Raw genomic sequence first — 19741 nt, 5'->3', positions numbered from 1 at the left:
AAAGTGGATGGTTTTGACTACATCGTTTTTGCGACATCGGATAGTATGAAGTGTTTTAATTGCGGGAGGGAGGGGCATATCGTAAGAGCTTGTAAAAGCGGAGAATAATGATGCAGGGAATGGGGCTGTTGGTGGGGCGGTTGGGGCTGCTGGTGGGGCGGTTGGGGCTGCTGGTGGGGCGGTTGGGGCTGCTGTAGAACAGAATGAGAAGGGGACAGGTGCAACACAAGCAGACAGTCAGGTGAGTGAGGATGAACAGGCGGAAAATAATGTTGCAAGGAATGAGGCTGTTGGTGGGGCGGTTGGGGCTGCTGCAGAACAGGATAAGATGGAGACAGGTGCAACACAAGCAGACAGTCAGGTGAGCGAGGAAGAAAAAGAGATTGAAGTACAGGAAAATGGTCAAAGTGAGGGAGGACAGGAGGAAGGTGAAGTACAGTCAAATAGTCAGGGGAGAGAAGAAGGACAGGCAGAGAAAAGTGAGGCAGGAAAAAAAGACACAGGGGAACAGAAAGCTGTTGATGGGATGGTTTTTGGGCCAAAGGCTATATTTTCTGGAAAACAAATTGATCAAAGCGCTAATGAAATAATGGTTGAAATGCATGCAGTGTCAGACTCCGGCCAAGCTGATATTGAGATGATGATGAACTTTTAAAAGTGCCACAGCTGAAGAGAAAGGGTAAAAGTAGCAAAGGAAGTTCAAAGGCAAAAAAAACAACAGAAAGTGAGGAAAAAGTAACTAAGACAGCAAAACAAGTAGACAGCGAGAGTGATAATGAGAGATTTTTTGTGTAAAAGCACTGAACAGGTGTAAATTGAATGGGAGTGTTGACACAGTATGGAGACAAAAATTAGAGCTGGATTTTGAAGTGAAACCTGTATGGAGGGTATTATACAAACCACCTATAAAAAAGAGAACTGGTGATTTACAGTGGAGGATTTTACATGGTGCCATTGCAGTTAACAGTTTTGTCTCTATGATTAATCCCACAGTCCCAAGTTTATGCCCTTTTTGTGACAAAGTGGAGACCGTTTTTCATTGTTTCTATGAGTGTAAAATACTTTGTGACCTTTTTATTGTTTTGGAAAACATGTTTCATTTGTTTGGTGAAGAGTGGTCTAAGACTGCTTTTATTTTGGGAGCAGGTTATAGAAAAGCTAACTGTGTCAAATGGCAACTATTGAACATGATAGTAGGAGAAGCCAAACTGTCTATATAATGCAGTAGAAAGAACAAAGTCGAGGGCAGGGAAGGACAAGATGCAGTTCCTTTTTTCCTTGCACTTACAAAAGCCAGAATATGGGTTGACTACAGATTTTTTAAAGAAATGAATGACATTGATGAGTTCATGAGAAAATGGTGTTATGATGATGCACTTTGTTCTGTGGTAGACGATGAACTAATATTTAATATTATTTTTAGGTATAGAATTGAAGCTATTGTTGGAACTATAATGTTTTTATCTGATCTGATGTACATTTGTTTTAAATAGTTTTGTAAATAAAAGTTTTTTGGTAAAAATCAAAAAAGAATCTCTCTCTCTCTCTCTCTCTCTCTTTCTCTCTCTCACTCACTCATATATCCCAAGCTTCAAAGCAGTTGTCCTGTGGGACCCAGACAGCTCAGGGCTCATATGTAAATGTCAGTATAGTCTCTACCCACAGTGATGGCAGATGAAAAGAGCATGAGTCAAGACTCCGCAGCACGTGGAACCACCTCCCCCGAAAATACAGCCTATTTAGCACCTGTTTAACAAAACATGGCCTCAGGAAAATCTTGCGTAAAACATCAGGAAGAGAGGAAGCGCAGTGTACAGAACGATACCCCCAGCATTGAAACGAGGCCACGGAAAGTCAATAAGCTGAATGTTTCAATGTGTGAAGTATGTCTTGAGACCACAGACAGCAGTTCACACGATACACCAAAACAAAACAAAACATCTAATCATACATGGGAACGGTGTGGCTCCAATGTGGATCTTGGACTTAATATTGTTGACCAGCCGTTTTCACTTAATGTTGAAAATTTAAAATAAATGTGTGGCACCTTCAAAAAATTGCTATAAAATATGGAAATGTGTTCAGTCTCCAAAATGAAGTACTAAGAGCGCTCATCTGCCTTTTCTTCCTTCATCCCTCCATCGGACCACCACCTCCTTTCCTCCTTCAACATCCCTCCATCTCATTATCTCGTTCAGCAGACTGTTGCAGTCTGACGTACTCACTGGACCCCCTCGAAAACGAGATGATACATCTCAAGGGGATATCCTTTCTCAATAAAGGTTCATATATATATATCCATATGTTGGTCTCCATCTGTGTTCTCTTCTATCCCTCCAGCAGTAAGGAAACCTGTGATGATGAGTCCAACAGCAACCTAACTTATCTCTCAAGAGTGTCAACCCCATACTGCTCTCTCTCTCTCTCCATACGTCAGTCCCTCCATACATCAGTCTCTCCATATGTCAATCTCTGCTGTCTCTCTGCCCCTCTCTATCCATTTACTCTGTTCCTCTCTCTCTCTCTCATATTCAGCAGCTGTTTGTCTCTCTGCCTATCGCCTTAACTCTCACTACCAACACGAACACACACACACACACACACACACACACACACACACACACACACACACACACACACACACACACACACACACACACACACACACACACACACACACACACACACACACACACACACACACACACACACACACACAGTGGATTTGATCAAACGGCAATCATTTGACGTCTCAGGGGTACCCCCGACGGCACGTTGAATAGAGGGGATATGAGTTACAATTCTGTCCCTAGCGGTATACTTTAGAAAGAAACGCCTCCGTCATTTTAACTCCTTTTTTTAAAGCTTTTATGTTAAAAAACATTTTACGTATTCGGTTTAAGAACGGTCGTTGGTTCTCAGACTGGATTTATTTAGAGCGTTTCAGTCTAATTTATGCACTCAATTTTTGTGTAGTGCCGACATGCACTGAACCTTATCTAGAGCTGCAACTTTATCTAGTTGTATTTATCCAATACAAATATCAATGGTGCTGGCCACCATGAAATCTATCACATTAAAAGGATAGTTCACCCAAAAAACAATCTATCGATTACCCACCCCATGAACCATTCCTTATCCCATAATTTGATGACCAGCAGTGTATCCAGTAGATTAGATTGAATTTGATCATTGCATTTCACAGCATCATAGTATGATATACTGTACAGTTGCTGTATTCAACACACGTGATGTACACTGTAATGTTAATTTGTATAAATGTGACACCACGCTATCGTTAGTTGCTTTTAACCGCTAGCACAGTCTCTCTCTCTCTCTCTGTTTGTGTGCCGTTGTGGTAAAGGTCAGGGCAGATTAGGCCATGCTGAGTTTAGCCCGGAGCCATGGAGCTGTGCTCTCAGAGACACCCCCCGAGGGCCCTTTAGCCCCAGCAGGGGGCCTCCTGTCTGCCTCCCTGCCCCCCCATGCCTCCTGGGTGATGCTGCTGCCTTCATGGATCCTCAGTTCCATCCTTCCTCTGCAAGTCCTAGGGTCCCCCCCCCCCCCCACCCCAGATGTGTGGTTCAGTTGTCACTCCCCAGTCCTCCCCCTCTCACCCATGTTGTCTACTCCCCTCCTCTCCCATCCTTACCCCTGTACTCATACTTATATTTCATCCTCATCCCCTATATCATCTCCTTTCCTCGCTCTCTTCACCTCCTCAGGGAACCTCACACAGCCTTCATAGTCCCAGTGTCACCCCCTGACTCGTTCAAAACACACACACACACACACACACACACACACACACACACACACACACACACACACACACACACACACACACACACACACACACACACACACACACACACCATCATCATCATCATCATCATCATCGGCGGTCACTCGTATCCGAGTATGACTGTCCTCCTTATTGGTCCTTGTGGGTCGTCAGGTGGCGATGGAGGCCGATTCTGGACCCGATTACTCTGGTGCAGTGTGGACAGGTGAATGTAGTGGTGGGTTTGGGTTGGACCGGTTTATTGGATGATTTATTGGATGCTCTCTCCTTCCTGAGTCTGCGCTTGTCCTGTGCAGCATGGCGGAGATCGTCATCATATCTTGCAGCACCCTCACGGACAAGGTTTCTCCAGGTCGTCCTGTCTGTTGCCTTGTCTTCCCAAGCTTTGAGGTCTATGTGGAAGTTCTTGAGGTTTGTTTTAATATTGTCCTTAAACCTCTTCTTTTGACCTCCCGGGGCCCTTTTCCCTTTTACAAGCTGGGAGTAAAGGACTTGCTTTGGGAGGCGAGAGTCGGGCATGCGGACAATATGGCCAGTCCATCTCAGCTGGTTTTGGGCAATGGTGGCAGTGATGGTGAGAGTGTTTGCCTCCTCCAGGACGCTGGTGTTGGTGCGCCGATCCTCCCAGCTAATCCTGAGGATTTTTCGGAGACACCTCTGATGGTAAGTCTCCAGTGCCTTTATGTGCCTGCTGTAAGTGGTCCAGGCTTCTGACCCATACAGAAGGGTGGGGAGCACCACAGCTTTATATACCAAGATTTTGGTCTTTGGTTGGAGGTCGTGGTTCTCAAAGACTCTCTTTCTTAGCCTTGAGAAGGAGCCACTGGCACAACTGAGGCGATGGTGTATTTCATCATCGATGACAGCATTTGAGGATAGGAGGCTGCCGAGGTATGGGAAGTAGTCCACATTTTCCAGTGTGATGTTGTCGATGGAGATGTTGGGGGGTAGGACTGGTGTACTGCTGTTTGGTGGTGGTTGGTGGAGTATTTGGGTCTTTTTTATGTTAATGGCCAGACCAAGCTGTTGGTATGCTTTCGCAAATGCGGATAAGATGGACTGTAGGTCCTCTTCTGAGAGGGCTACAAGGGCATTGTCGTCCGCATACTGCAGCTCCATGATTGAAACGGTGGTGGTTTGACCTTTAGCCCTGAAACGGTTGATGTTGAGGAGTTGACCTTCAGTCCTGTACATGATGTCAACTCCCTGGGGCAGATGCATGCTTGTGAGATGGAGGATAGCAGCAATAAAGATGGAGAATAGTGTTGGAGCGATGACACATCCCTGTTTGACTCCTGTGTCGACCCGAAAGGGTTCAGTTTCGTCTCCACTGCCGCTAAGAACTGTGGCTGACATGTTATCATGCAGCAGTCTCAGTACCCGGACATACTTTTCTGGGCAGCCAATCTTTGCCAGAACCAGCCAGAGGGCTTGGCGGTTCACTGAGTCAAAGGCTTTGGTGAGGTCTATGAAGGCCATGTATAGTGCAAGATTTTGTTCCCGGCATTTTTCTTGCAGTTGGCGAATAGTGAAAATCATGTCAGTAGTGCCTCTGTTTGGGCGAAATCCACTCTGAGACTCAGGAAGGATGTTTTCTGACAGGGGAGTGAGTCTGTTGGCCAGTACGCGAGCTAGGGCCTTCCCTATGGTGGACAGGAGAGAAATGCCACGGTAGTTTCCGCAGTCTGCCTTGTCTCCCTTCTTAAAGATGGAGACAATTAAGGCATCCCTAAGCTGTACAGGGATTTCTTCTTCTTCCCAGATTTTATAAAGCAGGGCATGGATGTGCGTAAGAAGGTCGGGTCCTCCTTTCTTTAGGACTTCTGCTGGAATGCCGTCGGGCCCAGCAGCCTTGTTGTTTTTCATGTTCTTAATCGCATCCATCACCTCATCCAGGCTGGGTGGTTCAACAATGGACACACACACACACACACACACACACACACACACACACACACACACACACACACACACACAGTGCTCAAACCCAGGGAGCATCGGTACAAACCTGGCTGTGAAAACGTTACATCATGTTGTAGTTTTTACTCTCCACACTGACACTCTGTTACTGTTATCTCTGCGTGCGTGTGCGTGCGTGCGTGCGAACCATGTGTGCATATCACTGACGACACGTGGCATTACACATTTTTAAAACATACCTCCCAGGCATGGCTTTTTCCAGTTGAGTAGCATGCCAACTTATGCCTGGGCTATACTTAGTTGCACGCGGGTGTCGCACACCGAATATAGCAGATCCACACGCTGACAACGTGTCGCAGCGCAAAACATTGTGAGCTTGTGGATGTGCCAATTGTGGTGCACCGAAAATAGCAGATCAAGTATTATTCAAGAACGGACATTATGCAATAATAACCAACCCGTTACAATTTCTTAACTGCACCCAGTCCTCACTTCACTCCATCTATCCATCCACTTAAGAGCACCACCCCAGCAACAAACATGTCAATTTAGCAGAGATAGCTGAAAACGACCATGAAAGATCCAAAGTCAATCAGGCCAGAAATAGACCAATTCAACAATTTAGCAGTATAATTCATTCAGCTAAGATTCCTCTAAACTAATTAACCCGTTTTGGGCGGGAACCCCTTTTGGTGTTTTAAACATTGTTATAATTTACCTATTGAAAAATAGCAGATCTACAAACTTGGCACGCTATGAACTTGTATGCTATTTTTTTTTAAATCGTGAAAATGTGGCGCAAATCTTTGAATATATATTCTTTCAGAGTTTCAGTTTTTAACTCAAATCTTTGCTTCTGGGAACAACATATTTTCAGATGGGGGTCGGTGGCCAAAATACAGATACAGTTTCTGGGGTCCTTGACATGAAATATTGAGCACCACCTAGAAACATAGGAATTTCAGAAAACAGGGGGGGGGGAAACCACCCCAGCAACCAACACGTCAGTTTAGCAGAGAAAGAGAGAGGAGCGCACTCTATAGAGGGAGCGAAAGAGCCATTCAGTAAATTTAGCGCGCCATTGATTTCCGCTCAAGCCGTCCACCCTGCTCAATGCCTCAATGGAGTGGCTGGAACGCTGACAGACTCACCGCAGCCCAACAGGATGTTAGATAATCCATCAGTTACCTGCTGGGAGAGGGCAGCCACCTGAGCTAACGCACAGCGCCGGTCCTACCAAATCCATTCCGTCTGATGGACCTCATATTTACTGCAGGAGAGAGCAGACCTCTAAATGGATATGACGCGCGCGCAGAGCTAATGAGAGAGACAGACACAACACATCCGTGGCAGAGGATGTTTGTTTATGTCAATAAACAGTAAATATGCGCACACACACAAACACACACACACACACACACTCACACACTCACACACTCACACACTCACACACTCACACTCTCTCTCTCTCTCTCTCTCCTTGGGAGAGGATGTATGTTGATGTTCATAAACAGTAGATATAATGTATAAAAAATTAAAACACGCAAACGCACACACACGTGTAGCCTTTCACAGAAAAACGATCGTATTGACACAACCATAACATTGTGGCTTTGTAAATGTCACATTTAAAATGTGCATGCCCATACACAAACATGAGTGTACGAATGCACTGTATGTTATTGAAAGCATGCATACGTTCTCACTCACACACACACACACACACACACACACACACAATTGAGAGATGAACAGGAGACACTGTTCAGTACAGTCTATTGATTAGCCGCGTCTTTCAGCTTGAAGTCTAATTAATAATAACGCAATCAGGTGGAAAATCTCCTCCAATGAGCTCTAAAGCTGTATTGATGAAACTCCTTCCTACAGTATGTGATAGCTGAAAACGACCATGAAAGATCCGAAGTCAATCAGGCCAGAAATAGACCAATTCAATAAGTTAGCAGTATAATTCATTCAGACAAGATTCCTCTAAACTAATTAAGCGTTTGTTTTGCCAAAACTTCACAAGCTCAAGGTGCCTTGATCTTGGAAATTGTTGTGGGATCAGCTAAATGGGACAAAATCTGTTACATCTGTTACTGCCAAAAATGAGCATTACGCCTGTCACAGACATGCAGAGCAAGTTCAGCCAGGAAACTTTAATTGGGCCGCCTCAGCATCACTTTCACATGATTCACTTCGTCCTATCACACACTCATCCCATTTTCATACCGGCTATTTAAACTGGAGGTTTGCACCAATCAATCTGCTTGGATCTATACTGTTTAGTTATGGGGGATTCGGAGTCCCTATGGCTAGGACTGATGCACTTGATCTCAGTACCTAAAAGCAGATCCAATTCAATTCATCACCAAACCATAATAAATATATTGCTCATTTGTATTCAATAAATATATATTCCATCCATTCTTAAGTTGTCCTGACTGAATGGTTGTTGCCTAGTTATATTCTTTAGCGCTCATCAGCTTACAGCACTAACAGATGCTTGTAACCAATACTAATTCAAAATGCTGCACCAACATTATCTCCACCAAAAGGTCATGTTCCTTGTATTGTCATGACCAAAATCGATTAATGATTAATCACTGAAATTCTTCAATTAACACAAAAGACGCTCGTGACGAACTACGAACAATTAGAATCAAACCGGCAACTGCTCCTGGTGGAACACTTCGTCATATAAGCTTTATTATTGATATCAAACGGGATCGCTGAGTTCTTTATTTATTTTTTGCTTGGCCTTTCCTTCTACAGCGATCCTAGTCCGGTTTCGAGCATGCGCGCTGCCGTTGACACTAATATTTTAGCATCTAAAATGGACGCCCCAAACCGGACGTGCATCACACTATAACCAAGTAGATCCGGGTCTGCAGTTAAGTGTTGGCACTTGCGTCCACCAGGTGGCAGTGATACAGTTAAAGGGATAAAGTTCGTCTTAGTAGTAGCTTTCGCCAGATCTTTTTCACACAAATATTACCATTTTTTAAAAGTGAGCGTGGATTTGTCATCGTTGTATCCATGTAGTAATGATAGTGGAGGGTGCGCAGACAGAGTAATGTCCACGGGGAGAAAGCAAGTCTGTGATCATTGTTCAGGGTGTATGTCCCGGGCCAGCTAGTCTTCTACAGGTTCCTCATCGGGTGTAACAGCCGGTGTTGCCGCGGATGCTATTTTCTTTTGATAGAATTCTTCGGCCGCTTCAGGAGAGTTGAGAGAGTACCGGATCCCGTCCAATGTTATTGTGAATCTGGCCGGGTGATATAGACTGTAATCTAGGCTCGGGAGATGGCGTTTCGCTTCGCGCTACTTGGTTTTAATCGGGCCATACGTTGCGCGAAGCTTTGTAATCTCTTGGGGCACGTCTGGGTGAATAAACACTGGAGAGCCGTTGTAGCGTAGGCTGCCTTGTTTTCTGGACAGCTCGAGGATCTTCTCCTTGTCAGAGAAATAGTGCAGACGTAGTATCATGATCATTCTGCATTCTAAATCTAAACATTTCTCCTGTAAGACTTTGTTCTCCTTTGCCATCGAGCCCAGTGAATGTTCCAGTACAGCAACACGGTCCATAGTATCACTCAGAGATCTCCCCATGTCTGATTGCTCCGAAGCTAACTCTGTGTGTTTGGAAGACAGCGAGGTGAGGTCTTGTGCTTTTTCCGAGTGAATGGAGGCATATTCAGCTTTTGCCTCTTCACGGAGTGCTGCGATATCCTTTTTGATTTCTTGCCGTATGGTTGCTATTTCAGTTTTTATCTCACAGAGCCCTGCCTCCCGAGACGACTGCAGCTCCGCTCTCAGCATGGCGAGGGAGAGAGGTTGTTTGTCGGGGTCCATTGCGCCGGGAGGGTTGGTCTCGGGTGTAGTTTTAGGAAGCTGTGATTTAGTTGACCTCAGTTCCATAAACTTATTTGTACTTTAACTAGTTGCACGTGTAGTTTGAAATAAAAGTGGCAGTTTTGGTCAAAACAAACTTGAATAAATGATAAACCATGCGGCTACTCCATCTGGGCGGAAGCAGAAGTCCAACAAGCCCTTTTCAACCAAATCAAAGCACCTCTTATCAGTAAACTCATACTCTGCTCAGACGAACAACAAACTGTCATCACACATGCACTGCTGTTTCATGAGGGAGAAAATAATCTCACGCCAGTTAAAACATTAACTTGAAACAAAAGGTACTCAGCTGTTAATTTCCTTGCCTAATGAATAATAAATTTACAGGCAAGCAGACTTTATGTTCTACTGAACAATTTGTATAGCTATGTGTGCGTGCGCGCTCGCGTGCGTGCTTGCGTGTGTGTGTGTGTGTGTGTGTGTGTGTGTTGTGTGTGTGTGTGTGTGTGTGTGTGTGTGTACACACACTCACACACACACACACACACACACACACACACACAGACACTCTTATAGATGGCTACTAGCCTCCTGCAGAGCAGCGCCGTAAATTATGAAAATAATAATGAATTAATTAATAATAATTGCCGGTTCCGGCGAGCCACCCCGTGTCCAAAACGGTCGAGAAATTACCGTGAGTTATCGTGTTGCAGCTTTCCGTGCTGGGACGCGTACGTACCAGGGACACGTACACATACATAGGGACACGCATAGCTCCGTAATGGAGCGGAGGCACCGCTCAAAAAGAAATACAATTTCACCCATTTTGGGCGGGAATCCCTTTTGGTGTTAGCATTATGTTATGCTTTAGCTATTGAAAAATAGCAGATCTACAAGCTCATAGCGCGCCACCGAGTGGCGCGCTACGAGCTTGTAGGTCTGCTATTTTTTTTTTATCGCAGAACGACTGACATAGAAACGTAGCTTTTTCAGAAAACTGTCAGGATGTAGAAGACATTTTTTGAATCTGATCTCAGGTAAAAATGGGATAATGACTTTGATTCGGCCAACGAGCCCACTCACCTCATCCACGTTCTCAAACGCGTTGATGATGTCGTACGGCAGACAGGACAGCAGGTCGATCACGAACCACGTCTTCAGGTAGTTCATGCGGATCAGCTTGGGGTCGGAGATCACCTCGCCGCCGGGGCCCACGAAGGTGGTGTGGAAGTTGAGCACGATGTCCACCAGGAAGATGACGTCCACCACGCTGTCCAGCACCAGCCACACGATGTTGTTCTGCTTGGTCTTGAAGGACACGTTGTACGGCACCATGATGGCCGTGTAGAAGGTGAGGACGAGGATCACCCAGTCCCAGGTGGTCTTGAAGGTGCAGTAGTGGAGGATGATGTGTGGGGGGGTCTTGGGCGCCTCCTGCTTGTACTGGGGCAGGATGTCCGAGTTGAGCTGCAGCACCTAGTAATAATAATAATAATAATAATAATAATAATACATTATATTTATAAGGCGCCTTTAGGGCACTCAAGGTCGCCGTACAACAAGTTAAAAACATGTAGTACAGAACACAGTTTAAAAGCAACAGCAAATGTGGTGATTGAGTCCATGTTTCTTATATCAGGGGGAGGGAATGTGATGTGGGAGGGACAGGGACAGATGATACGATTTATATTTTTGGTCTCAAGGGCTGAGTTCGATCGATCGATCAATCAATACTTCAATAGATCGAAAAAGAGTATATAAGTGAAGCCAAATAATGAAAGAGAGAGAGAGAGGAAAACTTTGTCAACGTTTTTTAATAATCCTCTCCACAGCTGAACGTGATGAGAGGAGTGAAGTAGAATAGGGAGAGAGGTGTTTTTGATGCATATTGCTCTCTATTTTCATCTGACTTTCTCTACTGCTGTGACAAACCTCCTAAATTACAGACTGTGAAAACATTTAGTCTTTTACCAAGACAAAGAGAGAGATAGTGTTAGGGAAGGGCGTTTGGGAATTGGGCTGTGCTAGCGGTTAAAAGCAACTCACGATAGCATGGTGTCACATTTATACATATTAACATTACAGTGTACATCACGTGTGTTTTATACATCCGAGATGAGAGAGAGAGAGAGAGAGAGAGAGAGAGAGAGAGAGAGAAGGAAAGTAAGCAAGAGGAAACAATTTAAAAGCAGAATGGAAGATGTGGGAGTGAGAGAGCAGTAGAGGGGCTGGAGGGAGAAGAAAGGGAGAGAGATAGAGTAGCTTAAATAAGAAGGGGACGTTTTTCGGGTGCATATCTCCTGTTGTGTCCTGTCTCTACACATAACACATTGTTTAAAATACACGATGGGTGTTTTTTAACTACCAGAATTGCCGCTACTACAACTAAATTATTACTACTACGACTGTATAGCACTAGTCACTTGTGCTATAGAACCAGTGACTATAGTGTAAACCGATCCTGGTACAGCACTTAGTAAGACAATTACAGACTGTACAGGATTTAATTACTAAGTATCTTACTATCATATTTGATTCTGATTGTATTGTTATCCACACTTTTGAGGAAACTTCAAATCAATCAAATCAAATCAAATCAAACTTTATTTGTATAGCACATTTACAACAGCCAAGGCTGACCAAAGTGCTGAACAGGATAAAAACAAAACAACAGAACATAGCAATATAAAGCAATGGAAAAAGAGACAATAAAATATAAAACAGAGCATACAATAGCACAGAGCAGGACATCAGAATACAGGTAAATCAGGTGCAGTTAAAGGCAGAGAACAGATGCGTTTTGGAGGGAGAGAGAGCGAGAGAGAGAGAGAGAGAGAGAGAGAGAGAGAGAGAGAGAGAGAACTTGGATGTACTATTTCCACTGTTGTTGTGTATTGAACCTAATACCATTAGCAGGGCTCGATTATCCCTTGTAAGCATTGGGCAAGTTCCCTGGGGCACAAGCAAATGAGGGGCCACCAAATAGGAAGAAAAACAGCACATAGCCATGATTGAAAATATACCTGTGATCTGTCATAGCCTACACAAGCAATCATTTTTGGGTGTTTCAGGTCGATGAGGAAGCGAAAAGTGACATTCAGTTGTCGTACTCTGTAGTCTGAACTGTAATCAGCATATAGGGCCTTTCTTTTTTTTATATATATATAATTTTTATCCCACGATTTTGTAACCCATTTTCACCCCTGTGTCAATTATCTAATGTGATCCTGGGCTCTACACACCCTCCGGCCAACCTAGTCCCCATATATGGGGGACATGGGGAGAGCAACGGACTTGAACTCATGCTTCCTTCATGCCTGAGTGTCCAAGTTGCTCCTTTACACCTGACAGGGGAAGTTTCCCTGGTTGGACGTAGCGAGTGGAAGGAACACGTTATTCCAACCAGTTCCTTTCCCCTCCATCAGGCGCCCCGGCTGGCCCGAGGGAGGCAGTTTAGAGACCAGGATTACTGCATGTCTTTTGTGAGGGTATCTACCCTAGGGAACACGGGGAGAACATGCAAACTCCACACAGAAAGGCCCTTTCGCCAACCCCGCCTCGGGTATGGGCACTGATGACGCGGAGGAGGAAACACGCCGCCAGCACCCACAGCGCCCCGAGCGGGATATAGGGCCTTTCTGATGGAAATAATGATGTGTATCATTTAGCACGACAGGTCGCACTGGAATGTGAGTTGCATCCAGTTTGAGGCTATTCAGTGTAAGGGCCAGTATGGCATTTTCTGGCCCATGTCCGACTACCTATGCTGTCATATGTGTGATGAGGCTAGCCTGTACTTTTCACTATAAGTTTGTGAAAATCTATAGTGTTTAGAACCATAGTAAGTTTAACTTATTTATGTGTAAAGTGTGAGGCACCTGAAGTGTGGTCACCCTAGGGCAAATACACAGTGTTAATCTGAGCCTGACCATTACAATTATTACTACAACATTAGTACCACTGCTACTACAGTTAATATTACGGGTACAGGTACAGGCTTTAGTTTCGACATACTATTGGTCCGACTGTCATTAGAACGACAACCTACCTCAAACCCTAACATAACCATAACCGCAAGCATGGAGCAGCGCATGTTCGCCAGCCTTAATCTGATCGTTGTTTCCGCCTGTCGGTCCTATGGTGTGTCATTGGTACTAAAAATATGAGTACTACTATTGTGCTACACTCTCCCAGCATTGTAAGCCGACACCGGCAGGCTGGATGAATAAGAATCGGTGTGCTCGTCACAACCTGCCAGTCAAAGAAAGTCTGGTCAATAGCTGCAGGAAGGCTGTTCCAAAACACCCAATTAAGGAGTCCACAGTGTCCTCAGCAGTGGAGACGCCAGCTGTGTCTCTGAGGCCAGCGAGCAGATGGATCTCCTGGCTGTTCTACTGAGGAGCACCACGCTTTCAACCCAAACTAAAAGGCTCCATGCGCAACCGGAAAGAAGTTGGCCCTTTTGAGAAGGTTTAAAATGAAACATGGGGTCTGTCTTTTTAACTTCCTCCATAACACACACTCTCTCTCTCTCTCTCTCTCTCTCTCTCTCTCTCTGTGTCTCTCTCTCTCTCTGTGTCTCTGTCTCTCCCCCTATGTCTCTGTCTCTCTCTCTCTACACTTCATTCTTATGGTCATGAATAAAATAGCTGGTCTGAGGTCAGCAGACAAAAAAAGAAAAACCTAAATGTCTTTCACCCGTCCCAGACTTGAGAGCACCTGGAGCACCCTCACCCTCTCTCTCTGTGTCTCATATGAAATATTAAATGCAGCCACTGCTGTTACTGTACCAGAGCACACTGTTCTCCATGTGCGTGTGTGTGTGTGTGTGTGTGTGTGTGTGTGCTCCATGTAGTTAATAATCTCCGTATAATATATATCATAAAACAGAAGCTGTGGCTGTAAATGTGTGATGTGAGTTTGTGTGTAAATAATCTAAAGAGCACAAAGCTGCTTAGCTGGCATATTTGCAGGGTTTATGTATCTGTGTGTGTGTGTGTGTGTGTGTGTGTGTGTGTGTGAGAGAGAGAGAGAGAGAGAGAGAGAGAGAGAGAGAGAGAGAGAGAGAGAGAGAGAGAGAGAGAGAGAGAGAGAGAGAGAGAGAGAGAGAGAGAGAGAGAGAGAGAGAGAGAGAGAGAGAGAGAGAGAGCGCGTGCGTGCGTGCGTGCGTGCGTGCATGCTGTTATATTTGTTATGTTTTCCTGTGTCGAATATGTACTGTATACAAACTATACATTGTAAGATATTTAAACCTTTATTGATTCCCAGGGGGAAATTTAGGTATTGTAACAGCATTAAGTTTGAAATACTGTAAGATAGGTAATGATAAGAGATAATAGAAATAGTAATGATAAAGAATAAATATAAATACATTAAATAGACGGTGTCTGTATAACGTGTCCCAGCGATTTTGATGTGCATGTTTGAGGTGTCAGGCCTGATTTATGCTTCGTGTCCTTCAACAAAATTAACACATTTTCAAAGGGAAACGTTGAGACCGACCAGAGCAGTATTATGATGAGGTTAGAGCAATTATTGATAATTAAAATAAAATGCCAAATGTCTTCAGAACCGCTGTGCTAGAGCAGTGGTTATCAACTTTTTTAGGCTGTGACAAAATAATCCTATTTGAACCGGGGACCCCCCCCCCACCCCACCCCACACACACACACACACACACACACACACACACACACACACCCTAACAAGCAATGAATGTAGGAGTTGAGGCATTACATTTGTTCAAATTCGACACACGTGTTCCACACCTCCACAGGGAGTGCAGTGCCCGGCCTCGAGTCTGTGGGACACACCGTTTTCCAGAAACACCACTGGTCAGGCTCTGCCAGTGGGCCTAATGAGTCAAAGTCCCCTCACCTGTGAAATGTCTCTGTCTCAGCCATATTGATTGCCATGGCAACCCCACACCTGCCAATTGATTACTTAACCAGTCCACTTTTCACAGTCAGTTTGCAGCACTCTTCAGACACAGGCAGGCAGACAGACAGACATTTCCATATACAGTATGGGCACAAAAGGGACACATACAGATAGTTAAAACGGGTGCTATGACACGTTGACAACGGGTATTATTAGGTTACCAAGTTGCATCATTCTCAACTTCTCAAGTAGGCCGGTGGCCGGCAGGCACGTACGGGTCTAGTAGTGTGAAGCGTCTAGTAGTGTGAATATAGCCGATCTACAAGCTCACAACGCCTCGCACTGTGAGGTGTTGAGCTTGTAGATTGGCTATTTTCACAACGTTTGCCTGTTTATTATATTATTTGACAGTTTGGCCAATGTTTGACCAGTTTTTATAGTGTAGTATCTTGATTACTTTTGATTGGTCTTTTTCTTTTCTTACTTTTGTTTTTTCGAGGTATTACAAATGTCTTAAAAGTCGATACATTTTCATTTCATGTCATCTGGGGACCCCCCCCAAAACCATGTGGGGACGCCCCTGGGGGTCCCAACCCCCAGGTTGAGAAGCCCTGTGCTAGAGGGCGACTGTGGCTCAAGAGGTAGAGCAGGTCCAATGATCCATGGGTCGGCGTCGCTCGGCGGTTCGAATCCCGGCTCCTCCTCTCTACATGTCGAAGTGTCCTTGGGCAAGACACTGAACCCCAAATTGCTCCCGATGTGCTGGTTGGTACCTTGCATGGCTTCCGCCGCAATCGGTGTATGAATGTGTGTGTGAATGGGTGAATGTAATGCACAATCGATGTAAAGCGACTTGGATAAAGGCGCTATATAAATTTACCATTTACCATTTAGAGCACCTACCTCGGCCAGGCGGGACTGCTTAGGCGGGACGTCATTCTTGCTGATGGGGGTGAGCTGCTGCAGTGTGTTGCGGTTATTGGTGAGCGCCCGCGTAAGACGTGCAAACTTCGTCCACCCTGCGGAGAATAAAACGTTCATCTGAGAGAATGTATCACACACGCCTTGACTTAGCTTTAAATATGTAAAGCTGCCGCTGCGCTGCACACCTGCTTGGAGGCATTAATTGGTTCTAGCCGTTAGCACATGTTTGCATAAGCAGATCTCAACAGAGGCCTGATGAGTCAGACAGATGTCGACAGCTCAGGTTAGAACCTACACAGTGGAATCCTCAGGGTTAATTTATTCATTTGTAAATGCATTTCCTTTCGAAAACAGTACACGGTCTGATATGAATGTTCAAAATGTGAAGATCTTTTTTTTTTATATACATATACCGGTATATAAAATAAAATCACACCCGTGTGAACTGAGAGGTGCAACTATACTTTTATTGTGATAGTCACTGTACTGTACTCTGTACTGTACAGTTTTATAGCTAGTTAGTTATACTTTTATTGTTATAGTTTTAGTGGTCAGTGTGAATGGGCCTGTGCTGTAGGCTGCTCAACAGTGCCACTTGAGGTTGGAGTACTGTTCATACCCCATGAAGAAAAAAATATAATTCTGCTCCCCGTCCTTTTTATTTTATTCCGGGCTTTCTCTGTTCATACCCCAAACAGACATAGGGTCACACAAAGGCAGTCATTGGAGCGGTGTGCACTGTGCTAAAAAAAGGGAGAAAAAAAAGATACATGGTAATAATTTAAAAATAAATATATCTCGTAGACATAATGCTCCATCTGGAAGTCCATGTTGGTACCTCCCAGGTGGGTTAGGTAAACTTTGTCATAGGGCTTAGAAAATCAACCCCAAATCCCCTCCCCCTCGTTTTCATAAGGTCCATACAATATCTGAGTTCAATTATGAATTTGACTGTGTACATTTTAACAAATTATTTTAAGGCATCTCTGTCAGCAGGTATGACATCAGCTTTTGAGACAAGCAACATAATGACAACAAAACAGCTCCAGCTTCAACAACAGCTCCAAAAGAAATGTTGTCAAAGAATTCTTTAGAAAATAAGTAATAAAACATTGAAAATTGATGTTCCTTGTTGATACACAAACCCTAAGCACAGAAACTCTCAACGCTGTACTAATTTTAGTTGAGTTAAATGTAACAAAAGTACAAAACAGATACATTAACCTATATTTAAAGGGTTACTTTCAGCAATTTTAGAGGCTACAGTAGTGTATATATATAGTTTGCCTCTTTCATACTGTATCTTTAGTAATTGGACCCACAGAGATTTCATGCCAAAGCGTTGGCAATTAACTGTATGGAAGAGCTGCTATTTTTGTTAGTGTGTTCTGTTGCTAATATTTGATACATGGTATATCAAAGTAACCCTTTGAAACCTATTTGTAGGCTCCATGGGGAGTTGTAATGGAGAACAGAATGGTCTGAAATTATCCCAAACTCATCCCACCAGCGCATATTGTTTACAATCTGACGTGATAAAAGAACTCATTCTGTCCATAGACCTTTTTCATGCCCATATGGACATGATAATAGGATAAACACAGCTGTTACCAATGATACTAATTAAGGTTCTGTTCCATTTTCGTGTAGCAAGATCAAGATTCAAGAGAACACAGGGTGCAATACGAATACAATAAAGTGAAAAGGTGTAAAGCGTATAGTGTGCAAACTGTGCATCAGTGTTGCATGGTGTGCAAAACCAATATCAATACAAACACTTTAGGATCTACTACACTTTAGGACACTCTACTCAATAACATATAAAAACAGGATATGAAGGCTGTCACAAAAACGTGAAAATACATGTAGGCTATTACCTGATGAAATGTAACAAATAAAGATGCAGTGCAAAGAGCAGAGCCTTTCCAGTGAGACAACCTGCACAAAAGCAGCACCCTTCTGTCTGACCTGAATGGGACACAACCTTAATTATGTGTTACCATTAGTAACACCTGTGTTGTAAATGGTGCATTTATAGCGCCTTTTATCCAAGGCGCTTTACATAGATTGTGCACCAATTCACCCATTCACACACACATTCATACACCGATGGTGGCGGAAACCATGCAAGGCACCAACCAGCACATCAGGAGCAATTTGGGGTTCTTTGACACTTGAACCCGGGTTCGAACAGGCAACCTTGCAGTTACCGTACCATCCAGCCACTCTACCCCTGAGCCGCCATGTTATTATACTCAGGTCACCTGAGGAAGATCAAACTTGGATCAAAACATTGTTTGCCAATTGCCTGTTTGCTTGAAAACAATTATTTGTTCGTGCATACGTTTCTATTCTGACACGTTAAATGTTTCCTGCACCAGCAACAGTTATGTACTGTATATAACACAACCTTTTGAATTAACGTTGTTACATGGATATTAGGGATTCAAATTATCAATTAATTTATGAATTGATAGTTGATAACCGTATCGATGGATTCATTGATTAATTGATAAGTAGCGATTTAGGATTGAAAGGAAACTTCTTGTCCGAAACCAAAAATGAATGCAGAAACATGAGAGGGGGGAATGAAAAGCACAGCCGTGGAGACATCCCCAGAAAACAGAATCCTGCCCTTACGGGTCAATTTGGTTAGATTTATCTCTGAGGATTTTACTGTGTAGATCGTAGATTTTGCTGTGTACCACCGGTGGTTCTGAGATTGTCTATGATCTCAACTCAATATTGCATTAATCCACATTTTATGTATGAAAAGGTGCCATCTACTGCATATAAAGTTTTATTACCATGTATCTTAAACGTTTTGTTTTATTTTTTAGCAGTGATTGTCACTATTGAATTAACAAATGAACCACTTCAATCCATTCACAATATAATGCCCCAGGCTACTTTTGCCATGCTGGTCTAAAAATAAACAAAATGCTTAAAAGGTCAAAGTGTAGCACAACAAAGGGAAACTGCACACTGCTGTCACGCACAGCGATCGAACAAAGCCCCTTTGATGGGGACCATTTACACCATTAAAATTGGACTTTGAAATAGCTTTTAACCCAGGGGGCTTGTAGCTGTCTGAAATACCCCCTTCCTTTCCTTTTATTCTTGTCCTCCTGAATGGGGAATGGGGGTAAATCCAGCCACTGACCTCTCTTGTGTACTGAACACTGTACAGTCAGCCATGGCGCCTGCACAAAGACACGCCGTAGATACAAATAGAGTGCTCTTAAATCAATTACTCTCCTGCCCTGCAGGAAGACTGCGGTATTAACATTTGTGTAACTTATTGTACATCCCCAGCAGTGGCGCAAGTAAGAGTACAGGAGAGTAGAATATTTGAAT

The 19741-nt window shown here is 43.9% G+C and overlaps 1 protein-coding gene across 1 annotated transcript in view; it reads right to left on the bottom strand.

Moving 5' to 3' along the window:
• The window catches only part of kcnh5b (potassium voltage-gated channel, subfamily H (eag-related), member 5b), a gene marked incomplete at both ends in the record, with an annotated part of 157157 nt that overhangs the window by 120930 nt on the left and 16486 nt on the right, over positions 1-19741 (bottom strand). Inside the window, 2 exons of the mRNA XM_083792342.1 lie at positions 10664-11056; positions 16364-16479. Coding sequence (XP_083648468.1) covers positions 10664-11056; positions 16364-16479 — 509 coding nt within the window. The remainder of the gene's footprint in view (positions 1-10663; positions 11057-16363; positions 16480-19741) is intronic.

This window comes from Protomyctophum parallelum, assembly GCF_964188405.1.
Source record: "Protomyctophum parallelum genome assembly, chromosome: 20".
NCBI lineage: Eukaryota > Metazoa > Chordata > Actinopteri > Myctophiformes > Myctophidae > Protomyctophum > Protomyctophum parallelum.
This window is presented reverse-complemented; position numbering and strand designations above follow the sequence as displayed.